Source organism: Xiphias gladius, chromosome 6, assembly GCF_016859285.1.
Source record: "Xiphias gladius isolate SHS-SW01 ecotype Sanya breed wild chromosome 6, ASM1685928v1, whole genome shotgun sequence".
Taxonomy (NCBI): Eukaryota; Metazoa; Chordata; class Actinopteri; order Istiophoriformes; family Xiphiidae; genus Xiphias; species Xiphias gladius.
In genome coordinates, this window is record NC_053405.1 from 25,672,801 (window position 1) to 25,690,836 (window position 18,036).

The 18,036-nt window shown below is 41.2% G+C and overlaps 1 protein-coding gene across 2 annotated transcripts in view; it reads right to left on the reverse strand.

Annotated features, from left to right (window-relative positions):
* Positions 1-3,220: 3,220 nt before the first annotated feature.
* Positions 3,221-18,036, reverse strand: part of farp2 (FERM, RhoGEF and pleckstrin domain protein 2) — a 31,822-nt gene continuing 17,006 nt past the window's right edge. Inside the window, exons 13-27 of one of the 2 annotated variants that reach the window (XM_040128241.1) lie at positions 17,734-18,016; positions 12,319-12,503; positions 12,000-12,089; positions 11,277-11,410; positions 11,104-11,185; positions 10,777-11,014; positions 10,126-10,256; positions 9,962-10,030; positions 9,767-9,856; positions 8,947-9,029; positions 7,928-8,046; positions 6,895-7,034; positions 5,246-5,353; positions 4,998-5,149; positions 3,221-4,865 (exon numbers count right to left, since the gene is read on the reverse strand). In XM_040128241.1, coding sequence (XP_039984175.1) covers positions 4,772-4,865; positions 4,998-5,149; positions 5,246-5,353; positions 6,895-7,034; positions 7,928-8,046; positions 8,947-9,029; positions 9,767-9,856; positions 9,962-10,030; positions 10,126-10,256; positions 10,777-11,014; positions 11,104-11,185; positions 11,277-11,410; positions 12,000-12,089; positions 12,319-12,503; positions 17,734-18,016 — 1,998 coding nt within the window. In that variant the 3' untranslated portion in view covers positions 3,221-4,771. Of the gene's footprint in view, positions 4,866-4,997; positions 5,150-5,245; positions 5,354-6,894; positions 7,035-7,552; positions 7,717-7,927; positions 8,047-8,946; positions 9,030-9,766; positions 9,857-9,961; positions 10,031-10,125; positions 10,257-10,776; positions 11,015-11,103; positions 11,186-11,276; positions 11,411-11,999; positions 12,090-12,318; positions 12,504-17,733; positions 18,017-18,036 lie in introns of both variants that reach the window. The other variant, XM_040128240.1, reaches the window with a different exon arrangement.

Genomic DNA, 18,036 nt, shown 5'->3' on the forward strand with positions numbered 1-18,036 from the left:
TCTGGGCAGGGCAACATTTCTGTTACTGTGAACAGTTCAGTGAGTAGAAGATGAACTGATCTCCAAACGGCATAAAGTTAAAGGTTGAAACATTGTTTTCAACATTTTAAACAAGATTATTGTTTTACTTATTTTTTGTACAATTTCGGAGTGAACGAAAGGAAAGGAGGACCATACAAAGTTTTGGGCACCCCAAGAGATGTGAGTTCTCAGATAACATTTACCAAGGTCTGAGACCTTAATTAGCTTGTTAGGGCTATGGCTTGTTCACAATCGTCATTAGGAAAGGCCACAGGATGCAAATTTCATAGCCTTATAACTACTCTGACTCCTCAAACCTTGTCCCAACAATCAGCAGCCATGCTTTGATCATGATCATGCTTTGGTCTTGTGTTGCAGCCAGTGGCACGGGGAACATTTCACTGGTAGAGGGAAGAATGGATTCAATTGAATACCAGGAAATTCTGGGAGCGAACATCCCACGGTCTATAAAAAAGCTGAAGATGAAAAGAGGATGGCTTATACAACAGGATAATGATCCTAAACACACCTCAAAATCCACAATGGACTGCCTCAAGAGGCACAAGCTGAAGGTTTTGCCATTGACCTCACAGTCCCCTGACCTAAACATCATCAGAAATCTGTGGATAGACCTCAAAAGAGCGGTGAATGCAAGATGTCCCAAGAATCTCACAGAACTAGAAGGCTTTTGCAGGAAGAGTGGGCAAAAATCCCCCAAACAAGAATTGAAAGACTCTTAGCTGCTACAAAAAGTGTTTACAAGCTGTGATCCTTGCCAAAGGGGGAGTTACTAAGTACCGACCATGCAGGATGCACAAACTTTTGTTTCAGGTCTTTTTCCTTTTTTCTTATTTTAAAGCCGTAAAAGATGGAAGTTAAAAAGTAATCCTGATTAAAATACTAAAGAAATGTGTCATCTTTAACTTCATTCCTTTTAGAAACCAGGTCATTTTTTTACTCGATGAATCATCCCCAGTAACAGGAACTTTGGGGTGCCCAAACCTTTTAAAGCCACTGTACCGTACAAACATGGGTGTGGTTTCATCATTTCTTTTAACAGTTAACTGAATTGATAAAAACGAATAAAATATGAAAAAATTGGAGACTTTATCCTTTGAAGTCTGACGAGTTTACTTACGTGTGTGGGGGTGTGGGGCTCATGATTCAGCGTGTCTGTACGGCCCTGCTTTTGTTGTACCTTAGACAGGAAGACATAAGGTGAAAGGACAGAGTCACATGATGTCCGCCTACTCACTATATTGTACTCATCCAGTGCTGATTAGAGTTAGCCACGATGAGGTTTCGAAAACAAATTCTCTCAGTTCTGCAACATATTTTTCATGTGAGTATCCTGTTGTAGAGGTAAAATTGTTACCTGATAACTATCTATTAACTAGACCCATTAGATAAGGGTAATGGAGCAAATGTACTACGTAGGCAAGTCACTTGAAAGTAAAACATCATGACAGCAGACAGTGATGAGACACACGCCTTCTCCACTCCCTAACAGAAAACAGTTTGAGTAGATTTCCTTGGCAGACAAACCATATTGGCATTTCTGGGGAAGCCACCGCGCCCAACGTTCACGCTGTTTGGACATGCCTGAGGAATGCCCTGCTTAGTTTGGGACTGCTCAACAGCTTTTCAGATCCCTGCTAATACTGTAGACGAGACAAACTAACTGACTATTTAATCGCCGATAAGGCTCAGCGAGAGTCTCTCTTCTCTTGCCATTACCTTCATTTGACAATATCTGGACTAACTGTCTTTTATTTTCCAGCACGTAAACCTCTATAACCAGGTATTCCCAAACAAAAGTCAGTGTCCCTTATATCGGCTGAGGTGTTGTTACAGTGATTCTCTACTGCTTTGGCTAAGGTTTCACAGTAGAGTTTCGCTTTGCAAAACTTTTCTCCCCTTAAAACACAAAATGCCGTCCCAGCATATACAGTACAGTGCAAAACACTAAATCTCAGTCCTCAGAATGTTTCTTCCCGTCTGATCATAAACGTTGCAACATATGGACTGTCTATGACAGTACTGTACTTGGTGGTTCAGTTTTTGATGTTCTTCATCATTATGGTATTTACTGTGTTCTAGATTATTGATGTAAACGTACAAGTGATGGAATTATTTGATTTTGGTATCTTGGATAAAAATAAACTCTGTGTTTGAAACGAGAAAGAAAAAAAGTCAACTGATGCAAAAAGCAGCTGCAGTAAAGCACAGTCACAATCGCTTTGTGTTGTATGAATGTAGGAATGACTGCAGTGTCAGTCAGACTACAGTCTTCATTATCTATATTTAAATCAAGAGCATACTCAATAAATAAAATTAAAAGTTTTCAAGTCATTCTTTCTCTACATTGTTTTAAATACTGGCTTTTGCATAGATGGCACATTTTTTCTCGTTACTGTGTGTATGATGTGTTCTCAATACAATGACCATTGCAGTTTCTGATTTGATGACACTTTTTAGACAGTTTGTTCTTGAAGGCAACAATAATTAAAATGATGGAAATAAACATGGTTTAGGTCCTCAATGGACTCACTCTAAATAATTGACTCATTTTTATATAATAATGTAATATTTTCATTTTAAATACCATGCGGAATTTTGAAGCCAAGACTAGGAGTAAAGCATTTTCTGTGTTTGTGTGTGTTTATGAACTGTAAAAAAACCCAAAATGTCCTATCAACAGCAAAGCCTGACACCTTTTTCCTGTTTAATAACTTGCGATGATGTAATTTCAACCTAGAAAATGTTGTACAAAGTGATAAAAATGGAAAGATACCACCTTCTAACAAGAAATAAGTGGCTCTCAGCTTGTTATAATTTTTTCTTTTTTGTTCCCTTTGCAAACAGTGATTTAAGTACATTTTATTTAAAGGTTTTTTTTTTCATGGATGTGCTTTTTTTTTTTAAGTGTTTAGACAGGAATCAGTTACGACCTATTTTTAAAATATGATGCAAACCAGTGGCTTAAAATGATCTGATAAGGCCAAGTTTCAGTATTATGTAAACGTAGCCTGTGAGCTAGCAAAACGTCTTGTATAGTTGGAGTGTAAAGTATCTTGAGTAAAACACCAGTAAAAGTCTACCACTAGACATTTGGCAGACGTCTGCCGGCAAGATGTTCTCTGATAAAACATCTGTAATGTAAAATGGCTTATAACTGTCAGCAAAAAGACACACAAACTCTGACTGAAAGGATTTTTTATTTGTTAGGTTTTCAATGGAATAACATGAAAGACTACACGAGGGCCTTCAGGAGCGTGGCCCCTGATGACATGCTAAACAATAAATACAAGTAACATACTCAATGTTAACTGTGCAACAGGGTCTCTTACACACACAGAATGTCAGATGGCTGGGAGACGCCCTCTATCATCACCGTCTGTTACAGCTCCAGAGGCAGGAGAGGTGAACGTAGGACTACACAGTTGGCTTCTCTGCGCGCGCGCCCACACACAACCACACACACACACACACACACTAACGCACGCACACGCGCACACACAGAGAGTAAATGTTCCAGTCTTCACAAAAAATATATACCAAATAATACCGTGGTTGCATGAATAACTGACAGGGAACGTCACTGGTGTCTCCCATAGGTCCGCTCCCATTTGTCCAAACAGCCTGACACACAGAAAGACTAACCACCAAGTACAATTATTTCAAAATATGTTCTTCCGGTTTGTTTCAAGAGGGAAAATCGCTTTTCCACAGAGTAAACACTAAAGTAACCACTGCACAGTATTTCCTCGAGTTGTTATCCCTATGCAAAATCATAACAGGATAAAATATAACATCTGATATTAAAGTAGCACCAAACTGGAAATACCGCTTCCCAACTAATCAGGAGTATTAAGCTGAACAGCTCCCTTTTGAGCGTTTTAAACATCTGTTACATCCTTCCATTAACAGGCAAATAAAGCCTCCAGACTGGACTGGCCTGAGTTTTAGAGATAAGTACTGCTTATACCATAGTTTATACAGGTTGATGCTTAAAACCCTGCGAAACGTTCGCCTTGTCAAATGCCTGTAGCCTAAAGGTGTGTTTTCTTTGTCCTAACAGCAGCATGATTTCCTCAAAACTTCCCATGTATCTTCCAAAATTAAACGGCTTAGTCAAACTTGTTTCAACATTTCATGAACTTTCTGCTCGCCTCCATCTCACACACGCACGCATGCACACACACACCTACCTACCTCTGGCTCTCTCAAAGTGAGAGCACATACTATCCTGTTCCTTCATTTTCCACATACTGTGTATCATCCGCTTCCCATAGCACAGTGCTGTACCCAACAAAGCTTCAGGTGTCATGTGCTGAAGAGACAAGTCCTTCAGAAAGCCCGAATCTAGGCCCTTTGTGTTGGATTTGGTCCCATAAAACAGTATATCCCATAGTATCAGTCATATATGAACAGCCCAATTGAACGCTACACATGCAAAAAACAAACAAAAACAAAAAAAACAAAACTGATCATAATGTACATGTCTCCCTTTCATTATATCCTGTATACTGGAGCAAATGTTATCATTTACATCATTAATCGAGAAAAATGCACAGACCATTAGAGAAGTAAGCTGAGAAGTGTTAACACTTTCAAACTGGCAGTGTCTGTCAGTCTCCAGTTGTTAATGTCCAAATGTTTATCTCACTGTAAATTGACACCGATTCTGAGGAAACTGAATTGAGTTTATCTGATGTCCCAGAGGCCCAGCCTCCAGACGCACGATGATTCATTTTCCGTTTATCTCCATGGGACCTCCTTTAGGTATGAGCAGGCTCATCCGGCCCGTAGTGCTGGCTGCACTCTTAATCACCTCCATCCATCTGCGGGGAGACAGCGTGTGGTGTCACATCGGCAGACTTGGTTTAAAACTATTATTCGATTACCCCGTGAAAGTGTGCGACAGCGGTCTGGGGGTCACGGGACAAATTATAAACAAGTTAATGGGCTCGTACCTTTCGAAGGTGTACTCGCTTTCTGCTCGGAAAAAGTAAACGTGGGACTTGAACTGCAGTTTGAAGACGTACTCCTTGTGAATGCTGTCAGACTCCTCGGGGGTGCTGACTGTGTAGCCCAGCAGGGGGAGACTGGCCAGAGGGAAGTCATCCTGTAAACAACAACATTCCCCCTCACCTCAGTTACATGTGTTCACTGGGTTTCGCACGCTAGCAGAAATAATGACTCCCGGGATGGGAAGGCTAACCTGGTGAGTCTTGTAGAAGAACAAGCAGAAGTTGGTGAACACAACCCAGAGTTTCTGCCACCCGTTGCTGTTCTTGAACTTCCTCAGGAGGTAACCTGAGAGCTGGTTCTACGGAGGTGGACAGAAGAGAAACTATGCAGGTTAGACAGTGATAATGAAATGATTGTAACTGATGTTTAAACAGTCGGTGCGTTGTGGCTGTGTGCGAGCGACTGGTTGCGGTATAGCTCACTGCTTGCATAGGCGCTATGTGGTGGGTTAATAACGGCTTTAACTAGAGAGTCAACATTGTGCTCATTTCTTCTATCAATCCTGCACTTTTTGTTCGTCTCAGTGAGCACCTCTCCTGTCTGCTTTGAGCTTTATAGTAACCGTGGAGACTGCAAAGAGGTCATTTCACACGATCGGCCAAAAAGCGCCGACCTCTATCGGGAATGTAGAGGAATAAGTTGGAGATAACGTGAACTTTTTTTACTGCTTGCTTTTGGGTGTTCATGTTTGGCCTACTGTTTACACACACTTAAAAAAACAAACAAACAAAAAAACAACAACTAGGGTTTAATGTGACTCAGGTTGTATTTCTGCATCTCCCGCCAATGATTCTATCAGTTAAGATAACATTGCACTCACTGAAGTAATTGCTGCTGAAATAGGTCAGACGGGGCGATAAGACTGAACAGTCCGACAATCACACAGATTGAAAACAAACCCACTTGTTAGTCAAATGTAACTAAGACAAAACGAAGGCCGAGGGTAGAATTACAGCCCTAACTGCCCGTTGTATACATCCATCACAGTTTACAGCCCAACTTCTGTGTTCAACTTTGACCTTTGGCTTTCCTGCGCAAGGAAGGCTTATTGTTGACCTCTAAATAAATTTGTAGTTAATTGTTTCCAACCTGTATGTTTGTGTGAGTGCTTGTGTGTCTTGCCCTGAAACCTATTTTTAGCGAGGTCGCCGTGTTCCCACGCCTTAGCAATTACTTTGGCCAGTATAATTTTATCATAACCACTAACACCAGTATCCTGGGCTACAAAAATAAAACTCCACCAAAGTTGTAGGAATAAACCAAAAGGTTGTAATAAACCTTTTTCTTTTTCTTCAGCACATCAAAATAAGACAGGAATCTGCAGTTGTAAAAACCTGTTTCTCTCTTTTCGTATTTTTATATTTATCACATTTCTCTCATATTTGCTATATTTTAAGTTGTGAGGACCTTTTCTTTTTCTAGTATCTTTTTCATCTTCTTTGAGAGAACTTTATTTGGAAAGGACTGAAGTGTTGCCAGACTATTTAGGAACTCTGTGGGAAATGTTCGCTAGGTTTACTTGTATCTTAAATGCGAGAGCTCTACCTGCCTTTGTGTTTGTTCTTTTGGTATTTTTCCTTTTTATTACGTTTCTTTTGACCTATTTTAAGGGGGCCGGGGGGGGTTTGAATTGTGTGCAGGTACTGCAGTCTGTTTTGAATTTGTATCTCTTGACATGTGGAGGATGAAATATGATCTATCCATAAATATGAGTGTGAACACTCAAATAAATACCCTACAATGTTTTTCACAGAATTGCAGCATGTGATTTAATACACAATTAACTGCTATTTACGTTGTAATCTTCTTATTATCTACTGTGGCCCGTGACTCTAGTACCTGATTCATGCGCAGGTAATCAGTGAGAGAGAGGTTCTGGTTTCGGTACCAGCAAACGTGTGTGATGGTGTTTGGTCTTTGGCCTTGACCAAGGAGATAGCGAGGAGGGAGCTCTGGAGAGACAGCCGGAGAGCCGAAGACTGAGAGGGTCAAGAGACAAAAAGGAAGAAAGGGTGCAGAGAAAGTGTTAGCTTGCTAGCTTTGAGAAAGATGAAAAGGGAACGATAAGCCAGTTAGGAAATCCGCCAGGTCTGTGAAGTGAAAATGTTAGTGTCAGAGAAATGATGACAGAACCCCTTTCACGTGCACATTATCAAAATGCTATCTCTTGCATAAGAAATCAACAACAAGAGCCTTCCAGAACACACTTGAGTAAACAGTAGAGAGAGTACAAACACAGGATATTAACAGTCACCAGGGGGGGGAAAAAAGAAGAAACATTAGAGGAAACTGAGGGGTTAGAAAGAGAAGGTAAAATCCCAAGATGGACCCAAGGGCGAAGACAGCCGATTAGCTCAAATCCACTGGCGGAATGGTGATGAACGTCACCGACATGTGAGTTCAGCTACTTATGGTATGTGCTTTTGCATCCTTATTTGGAGTGTTTGGATGTGCAAATGGGTGTACAAGTGTTTTAACGTGGGCAGAGGAGGAGTACCTCCACAGCCAAGCTGTGATCGGACATAGACACACTGGTGTTGCGGTGCCAGCACACATGCATGGTTGTGTTGGCACGGTGGTGCGTTTGGTTGTCCAGTGAAGTCCGGGAGGAGTTCATGTCATCCTCGGACTCCTGCTCCAGAGAAACTTCGTCAGACGATCCTGGGTGGAGGAGGAGGGACAGAGAGTTGTGCGGAGGGAAGGGATTAACTGTACATTTGGAGGGTTGCTATGTCCCAAGGAAAAAGCTTTTCAAAAATGTTTCGCTTTCAGCTGAGGAAAGTATTAAAAAGCCCCATAAAGCAGACTTTCCCATTCAGCAGGTACTGTGGTTACTGTACATCTACACATAATGCTGGGGTCGGAATCTTACGGTTGGAACGATCGCTGAGCTCGGCATCAAGGAAGATGCTGGATTTTTCTTGAGACTTCTTGGCCATGTCAATAGCCAGGTTCAGATCCTCAATCCACTTCCCCATCTCCACTTTAGAGCTGAGAACACAAATAGAGATGAGACAGAGCACAATGAATTACACGTGTTGGTAGACGTTATGCATGCATTGATACAGTAGATAGAGCTGAATGAACTAATCACAACTACTCACATCTGTTTTGTGCACTTCTCTTATGAGCATTTTTCCCCCGAAGGCTGTGAATTTATTTACTTAAATCTGCATTGGATGATACAATCACCTCGGCTACTATTAAAGGACAATTCCAGTTTATTGCCACCTGGGTCTTTATTTGTAGTTTTGGCCATAATTTCCTCTGCAGTCAGATGATCAGTCAGATGATTTATCCAGATGATCTAAACCTCTTTATTTGGAGGTAAAAACCTAAAGTGTGTGCACCTGAAATGAAGCCTGCATCGCAGAGGAAAACTGTGTGTGCTCAACTACACTAAGTCAATAAGGTCAAAACTGGAGCAAGAAAGTCTGAGTGCTCACGTCTTTTCCACGTCAGACCTTTTTTTTTTTTTTTTAAAGTGATGAAGGTGGCTGTGTTTCTCTCATGGGGCTAAAGTTGGACCCAAGTTATTATAAACTTGAATTATCTTCTAGGTAAGGAATTTGGAGAGTTCTATCAAATTTTGCTAAAAAAGTATTGTTATTCTTTACGTGCCAAACACATTCTTCCTAGTTATTTTTAAATCAAATTTAACGCAGTTTTTGCTTCATAAGATGACCTTAATTGTTTTAATTACTTTCTACATTCAACAACTTTTTTTTTTTATTTACACGCTCCTATTACTCAATCATTAGCAAACACTAGAAATGCTCTCCAAACATTTACACAGAAGTAACTGATCTCTGTACATGTGTTAAAGCAACACTTCTCTCATGTAACTGAGTGCGATCTAGTTTAACTTACAATCTAATGTAAAACTCTCACCTGGCAGCCACGACAATGGTTCTCTGAGCAGAGTAGATGGTGAAGCAGTGGGGGACTGACCACTCGTTTTCACTTTCCTCAACCTACAGACAAAATGGAAAACCAGAGAAATTTAGTCAGATGGAGGAAACAGTTGTTGTCTTCTAATGGTGATCTGAAAAAACTTTGTTTGTAGTGGTTTAAGATTAGGAACTGACAAAAGGGAAACTGAGTCAGAAAGTCTCAAGTCATAGAGAGACCTGCCAAACAGCCTCTACTGGAGCATTTATACATTCAGAGTTAAATTCGTGTCCTTCTTTTCATTCAGCCTCTTATCAGTATCCATATTTAAGTCCGGAACACACGCAAGAGGAAACATCACCATTTTATCATTTCAGATGTCCATGTTTTATTTTGGGCTGATAAACAACTACAAATAGCTGCAAGGACTGAGAGGATTGTGAGTCTTGAGTAATCTGCTAGGTCTGCGTTTTGGTGATCTGTCTACACAAGCATGGGGGAAGAAGGGTAGGGTTCGGGCTTCCAAGCTGGCAGAGCTCAGAGGACTTACCGGTGCATCCAGCACTATGAGCTGCAGCCAGGAGTAAAGCACAGACACGCAAAGTTAGGAGACCCAGGCCGTCCCTTCTCAAGTTACTGCCACACTGATCAGCTCATACGGGAAATCCTAGGGTGCTGACATCCTAACCTGCACATCTCATCATCAGGTTTTAGCAGTCGTCCGATAGAGTCGCCAGAGTCATAGTGGGATCTTTACAGGGCTGATGCAGGTTAACGGGGGACAAATCTAGAGGAGCTGACCTAGAGTTTGTGTACTCACTATCATGCCATGAAGGGGCAGCTGGCCATGCACTTTGAACTGGTTGGTTGCTGTAACGCCTTTACTCGTGTAGAGGAGCATGTCTGAGAACTGTAAAAGACAACGGAAACATTAAGAGATATTTTCAAGTGCCGTTGTTTGCAACTGCTGAATCTTAAACTCGAGTTACAGTAGTAGCTGTTGTTTTGTACTAACCAGGAAAAACATTCTTTGCTGCAGCCCTTTCTTGGTGAGCTTGTACAGACACCCTTCTCGTATGAACTCCTAAAAACAGAGGAAGCTTGTTAGATACAGTATATGACACTTTTTATCCCGTTTCGCAGTACCCCCTACCTTCTGCTCTCTGTCATTGCACTCACCCTGCCTGGTGCTGTCAAGTTCTCTATACCAATCAAGTCCCTCTGCAGCTCTGTCAGCTTCTGGAAATTCTCCAGCCGGATCAGACTACTCTGCAGCTGAGTGGCAATCTCCGCCACTTCCTTCAGAGCCTCTGTATAGAAACAAAAATGATTACAATCCAGTATAGTCGCATCTCTGTCTTATTGCCAACTGGCTATAGTGATAACATATCTAAGAGAGAAGAGTTTTTCAAAACTCATTCTGTCCATTTTGACAATTCTGAGAGAGAAAAGAAAAAGAAAAAAAAGAAAAGGCAACTGACACAGCATTGGGGACGCCTTACGTCATCCTGATAAATGAACGTTTACTTTAACAGCTTGTCACACAAGTCGTGAAAGACCGCAAGCTATGAGTTGTTGAATGTGGAGTCTGTCATGTCTCTTGGCAAGGTGACTGCAAGAACTGATCATTCTACCAAGCACCAAATCAGACACAGCGACCATCTCAAAAGAACAAACTATCGCGCAGTCTGATCCTGGCATTACTGAATAATTTGTTTATTAGCATTTCACTTAATTTTTTTGATTTCGGCTGGATATTTAAGAAAACGTAAGCTGGTGTCATATTACTAATAACAACAGGTCGAAGACTTTAATCTGAGGAGAACTCACCCTTGCAGTCGTCATGATCCCGGTGTGCAGGGGAGTAATGCTTGCACAGTCTCTCCAGGATGAGTTTGTAGTGCATGAGGCGCTGGATGGGCTTGAGCAGGAATGTATTGAGGGGCAGGTAGCAGACCTTCTGCAGCTCAAACTCTTTGTAGACCGTCTCCAGCTTCTTCAGTCTCTTGGTGGCTTTCTCCAACTCCGTCAAAACCTCATCGTGCTTCTGTAGGTAGCTGGTGAACTCCTGAATAAGACGGACGTGAAATACATGACAAACTGTCTGTCAGACATGTACAGACGATAGTGATGTCAATTTAAGAGCTAGCAAATCACCTTGAGAGCGCACATGTTCCTCAGCATCACATCACCAATCCTCTGGTAGTCGCCTTTGACGTGAGCATTAGAGCGTCCCTCCCTGAAGCAACAGACAGTTTTGTCTTCATTACCATTTCATCGGGAGCTTCCATACATCTTATCACAGAGAAAAACACTGAAGGAGGACCTACCAGAGAGCCAGCCTCTGGTCTAACTCCTTGAGGAAGCCTCGGTGGAACTCATAGATGGGGTCGATGTTGGAGAAGAGGAGGGTCATCAGGCCTTCGGGCATGGCGTTTTCTTTGATCACAGCGCTGCGGAACCACTGGGTGCAGCAGAGGGACAATATTGATACATATTTTCCTAATAAACAAACTGGTATGTATAATTAGAGCTGAAACGATTAGTTGATTAATTGATTAGACGATCTTCAGAAAACTAATCAGCAGGTTTCTTGATTAGTGATGAATTGTTTAAGTCATTTCTCCAGCATCTCCATTGTCAGGACTTGCTGCTTTTCTTTGTCTTATGTGATATTAAACTAAATATTTAAAGTAAAACTAGATATTTACAATATCTGTATGAAAGTGTGAGAAAGTGGAATCTTGTATGTATGTGTTTAATGCAAATTTCTATGTAGTTAACTGAATATCCTTAAAGTACACTCAAAGGGTCTGGTTCTACCAAAAAAAGTTTCATGCTTCCATTGTTTCTTTCTACTTTTAATTACTTATGTCTGTATTACAATATATATATATATTTTTTTACTGTTTTTATTGTTATCTTTTGATGCATACTGTTTCAAAAAAGGATCTACAGTCAACCTACATTTTCTTTCCAATGACCACATTATTTATACATCATCTTGGTAAATCTAAACAAACAGAAATTTAAAAAAAAAAAAGACAACTCACCACAGTGATGACCTCAAGGTCTTTTAGGTACGTTCGCTCTGTGGTCAGAATCTCTTTGGCAATGAAGTAGGCCTTGTCAGTAGGATATCGCTAAAGGAGAAAAGGGACACAAGTTTCAAAATTGAGTGACGGACAACACTCCCGTCATGAGAAAACAAACATTTTTCTAAGGTAAACTTACTTTCCCTCCATTATCTGAACAAAAAGTTAGAAAATCCCATCCCATTACAAATTGCAAGGCAGGTGAAGTCTGTGATTTCTACTCTTTAAAGGTGGTTTGTGAGGCAGGGGGTGGAAGGGTGGCATGCAAGCAGTGTACCTTCCTCCTGCCCTCCTCCTCCTCCTCTAGCCTGGCATTGCTGCCCACCTCACTCAGGATGGGGCTTTGCAGGGGCGACGGGGCCTGGCCTGGCAGGCTGAGGGTTGACATCTGGAAGGAGGGCGACAGGCAGAGGGGACCCTTGGAGCTGAAGGGTGAGAGCTGAGGGCTGCCCACAACCGAATCTGTGGAAGAGGGACAACAGAAATTAAAAACGCTATGAAATGAGTGAGTCTTTTAAATCAAATAAACTGCCTTCTAAAATGAGATTGTAGAGTAAAGGTCTGGGTAGTTGAAAAATAAAAGAATCACAAGGGTTAAAAGGACTCTGCAAGGCAGGCTAAACATGTTCTTTTGAAATGGGTGGAGTTTAAGTCAAAGTCATGCCCTCAACACAAAGTGGAACATAGTACAATATCACATTTGTAACAGTAATTGAATACATTGCAATCAATATATAACAGTACGCTTCCTCTTCACCTAACCTGTTTATCCACAATTATCTTATTTCATCTCAGAGAAAAACAATGCTAAAGTTCTGCACATTTTAAGAAAAACAAGTGGAATGGTTCATCACACACACTGGCCGCAAACGAAAGGGGAGACGGCAAGTAATGGCTCCCACATTTTTCCCCCGTCATTGTTTTCAGAGCCCTCTACAAGAAGGACAAATGATTCATTACCAACTTATACAAGCCCGATTCCATTTCAGAGAACTGGCTCTGCTGCTTTTGTTCTGCCTGTGAGCTTTGCTACACAACAAATGGGGAGACAAGACAAGCAGAGGAAACGCTAGGCTGTCCTCTTTTCTGAGTCACAGGGTCACCACAGCTGTTCTTCTATTAGAGAAAAAAAGAGAGAGAAAAAAAGGAATGGGGAAGGCCAAGAGTAAAAAAAAAAAAAAGAAAAAGAAAAAAAAGTCTGCCCTCGACCCGGAAATAATTGCTGACACAAAGACTTATCAGGAATGTGGCTTGTCTGGAGGGCAAATAGTTGTTTATAGTTTATCTGAAGTGCCCCACAGGGAATGCCACGAGAGGAGAAGAGGGTGGACGTCAGGCTCCACAGCAGGAGGACAGGGGTTCGCTGTGGAATGACTTGGCACAAAGCCTGTCCAAACAGGGAACACGCAAGCTCAGCTGGAATTAGGTGGATGAATCTTGTATATGAGTTCAACCCAACCCCCAACAGCATATCAGCCTGTTGCCTCAAATATAAAAGAACGCGACTGTGTATGTATTGACTTGTTGAAAACAACACAGGCTTCTATTTCAAATGTTGTTGTTACACTGAAGACCACTCCATCCTAACAGGATAATTAACTTCGACTTCTCTAGAAGGACACGTGATACACTTGACTGGCTAAAGTGTGCGGCACTAATGAATCAACACAGACAATTTGGAGCATGTTGCTACCTTGACCCCAGCGTTTAAGTTTGGTGGGGGGGTCCCACAAGCTGGTCCAGCAGTTTTTTAGTTTTCAAATAATCTGAACAAAAAAATGATGAGGATAAAACAGCACACCTATACACAATATCTTCAGTCTGGTGTTATAGTATAACCCCCAAAACCTCAAGTGATTCTTACTCCTCCAGCATTGCTATAAGAGTTTAGACCTTATAGAGAGAGAGAGTTTAGACAGAGGGCAAGGTAAAGTTTTTCCTGAACTATGCACAATCTTTCATTTCGGCCATCAAAAGAATGTGTACCACCACAGGGCTTTCTGTTAAAGCAGTTGAAAGAATTAAATCAGCATTGCTTACATGATTTCAGTCTGCATCTCAAAAAGAATTTTAAGTCTGACATTCATGGTACCCAAAAGTGATTACTTTATTCTTGAGAGTAAAACATACAAACATTAAGTACAAGTTGTTTATAATTAGTAAATATACAAGTTCAGAATTAAGTGATGATTACTTGATGCCTAAGTGCAGTTAGCTTAGCTGGTTATAAATGTCAGCCCGTCATTAATTAAATCTTAAATTGAGATGTGGGAAGTATGACATGGCAGACAAGGAACCAAGGCAAAAATGTAAAAGAAAAAAAGCCATCAAGATAAACCCCTTCATCAGAACTCTATATGGTTTACTGTAACTGACGGCATGTGAAATCAAATCATGTTCCGCACTCTCCAAGGTGACACAGAAACAAATGTCCACACTTGTGACTGTAGAGAGACTGTAAGAAACACTTCTGAAATTATGATTCTCTATTTAACTTTTTGTTTTTATAAAGGAAAAACAAAACAATGGCTATTTGCCATCCTTCAAAATGACAATGAGAACAGGTGAGTATTTATCAAAGAGGAAAACTCTTGATTTAGTTCGCCCCTTTCCCACATAGGTGTTTGCCGGAAACATCCCAAACCTGTTAAAAAGTAAACAGGATCGTACACCTGAGATAAAAGCATATTGCATGAAAAGAATGAAAGTAAGTGCTTTAAGGCACTGCGGTGCAAGTGCTGCTAACCAAACAAGACTCTGTAACATGTAAAGGAAAAGCAAACTTTGCACAAAGTCAAGTGAAATCTGCCTTCTGGCAGATTAAAGTGAACTCCAACGTAAGGAAATTAAGAATTGGACTCGTCAGTCAAGACTGTTTTGAGGAGGAAGTTACAATAATGAACTAGCAAAATGCTACTTATTAGTTTGATATGAACACAGTACTAGCTTTTCATGTTCTATGGCACAGTAAAAATGAAAAAAAAAAAAAAATTTTCATGTCAGGCTTGACAAGACCAGACACAACAGATCTCTGAAGCCTGGAGGGTGGACAAAACTGATTAAAAAAAGCTTTGCGCATGCTAGTATATTAGTACCTGACCACATAACTTAAAAATAACATTAAAAAATACAACTAATATAAAAGTACTGACAAAAATTATAGCTAATGTGCAAAAGACCCCCGTTTCCTTCCAACAAACAGAATACCATCTTGTTGGTATCCTGAGGACAGCTAATGCTAAAACCCTGAAATCATGCTAAAGGCCACATGCCAGACGAGACCAGGCAACGTCAACCTTTACCACACACCGCTGGTACAATTTAAACCCTACAATAGCTACGATTCTAAAAAGGTCTCCTGGAAGTTACAAACTTTGATAGTTTCAAATGTTGAAAAACGCTACATCTAGATGCTCCACATTCTAACTTCTAATAATTAGGAAGTGCTACTGTACCAAACACTATTATACATTGTTTACATAAACGCAAGATGATACATTCATTTTGTAGAAAGTGGTGTTAACAGTGTGCTTAATGGCTCATTAGTACACTGATTACATTCTTCAACTTAACTAAACATGAAGCAAAAATGTTAATGGGTGAAATATTTCCTCTATCCTTCAACTACTACGTGCTGTGGACTAGTCTGATGTGAAAATCCTCCAAATACTTCAGCCAGCAGATGTCAGTGAGGCACACAAGTGCAAATGAAAAGTGGGGCTCCGTGGCATGTCTTGTTATTTTTAAATACAGGAGGCCTGTAAAGATCACTGAACCTGGACAACTACTGGTTTCATTTTTACCCTGAGTTTACAGACATCAGAGACAGATTAATGATTACTACTGGAAAACTCTACACTTCACAAGATGGACTAACTAAGATAAGAGATTCAAAAGCCAGATGATGATTATATTAACAGTAATAACAATAAAATAATTGAGTATTGGACAAGTATTTTGTAAATCAAGCTTAAAAAATGTGATATCCTATTTATTGGTCAAGTTATAGCTCAAACATGGTTAGAAATCATAAAAACTCTACATTACTTACTAATTTCCTTTAATTAGCTATATCTGAGTTTCACTAAACTGAAAGCACAATGCCAATGATCAAATTAAAGGATGAATGCTGAGCATTATTTTTCTCACCTCCTGAGTTAAATTGCTATGTATTCAGAAAGTGGGAGGCAAATATAACAAGACATTCCTATGGTAACTTGTTAATTAGTGTTTTAAAGGATGTTAAAAAAAAAAAAAAAAAAAAAAAAAAAAAAAAAGTATTTTAGATATAAAGTTTCCAAAGTAAAAGTACAAAATGTTTTGCATTTTCTGAAATGCTTCAGGAATATACCCCAAATACCTAATCAACATTATTTCTAAATAGGCTGAATGCTATTGATAAGACATCCGAAAAAAGACAAAGAAAGACTGTTTTTCAAAAATCTCATGAAAATAGAGGCCATAACTTCATAAGCCGAGTTTCATGAGAAGACAGGAGTGATTTAAAAAAAAAAAAAGCACCACAACCTGACCATTACAGGGGTACTAAAGACACAAAGTCAAATGACTGATAAAAAAAAAAAAAACTATAGTGCTGCCGCAAAAAAACAATGCATGGAACAGAGGATGTTTCCCTCCACTTCTTGGAATAGGGAATTAAAAATGAAAGCATGTAGCTGCTACTACTTACTATTATTAATTACAAGGTGACAAAAGGGATTTTTCTATCATTTTGACAGCCCTGGACTGAGGCCTCAAGTGCTGTATGGACATTACATTTTAATATGAGGGGATCCAGAGGTGTCTGCAAGCGCCAGGGCCTGCAGGTTGTGGCAATGAAGAAGGAAACCCTCTATACCACCGCTCCCTGTCAGGGGATTACTGTAAAATAGGTTCTGCTCAGGGGGAAGGATGCTGTCAGAGCCCCAGTCAGAGTCTGAATCTGAGCTGCCGTTCCCAGAACCCTCAGTGGCTGTGGGTGGGTAGCTGAGCTGCTCGAGCTGTTCTACCAGGTCACTGAACTGCACAGCAGAGCTGCTCTCGGAGCGCACAGAGTACGCTGGGAAGTTGAACATTGAGCTGGCCTCTGACTGGATGTCAGAGCCTGGCAGGCGAAGTGAGGAAGAGTCGGGGCCTCCATAGCCCACCGACATGGACTCACCTGCAGAGCTCAGTCCCAGGTTGTCCAGGGAACTGCACTCAGAGCGGTTATTCACCAAGGAGCTGGTCTCAGAATGACCAACACTGCTGTCAGGGAAGGGATTGGCATTACCATTCAGATCCTCAATGCCCACACTAAAGATCCTATTTTTGATGAGGTCAGATTCCTCCGCATCATGAAACTGATCCACTTTATCATCAAGCCCATAAGAGTAGGCCTCAGCCCCCCCACCATAAAAAGAAATTTCAGTGGGATCGTCATCTATGAACTCCTCAGTGACATGCAGAGGTGAGTTGGACATTGTGAAGACGGAATTCTGTTTGGTACGCAAAAGCTCTGCCTCAAAAGCCTCAGGTGTTAGAACCCCCTTCCTCTTCCCTCCACCCCCTCCCAGCGAGCACCCGGGCCCCCTTCTCCCACCAAGCTCATTATCCTCATTGCCATTTTTGGAAGGCTGCGATTTGGAAGTGCCACTCTCTACACACACAAACAAGGGGCTGCAGTGTCCTGCTGCCTGATTGCTAGGGGCACCTTGAAAAGCGTAGTGGGATGGGGAAGCAGCCTTGACAGATTCTTCCTCTGGTGGGCCGGTGGGTCTGGTAGCTTGCAGAGGGGACTGAAGCTGCTGCTGCTGCTGGTGCTGGTACTGATGCTGCTGGGGAGATGCTGGAGAATGGCTCTGTGTGGGCAAAGACTGGGGCTGAGGTTGGAGTTCTGTTCGTGGTAGGACATTAGAGATGTGCGCTGGGTGAAAGGACACTGTAGCAGAAGAAGGGGAGCCTGGGGCTCTGAGACTGTCATTGAATGACAAGCTCTGAAACAATGCAACACAGA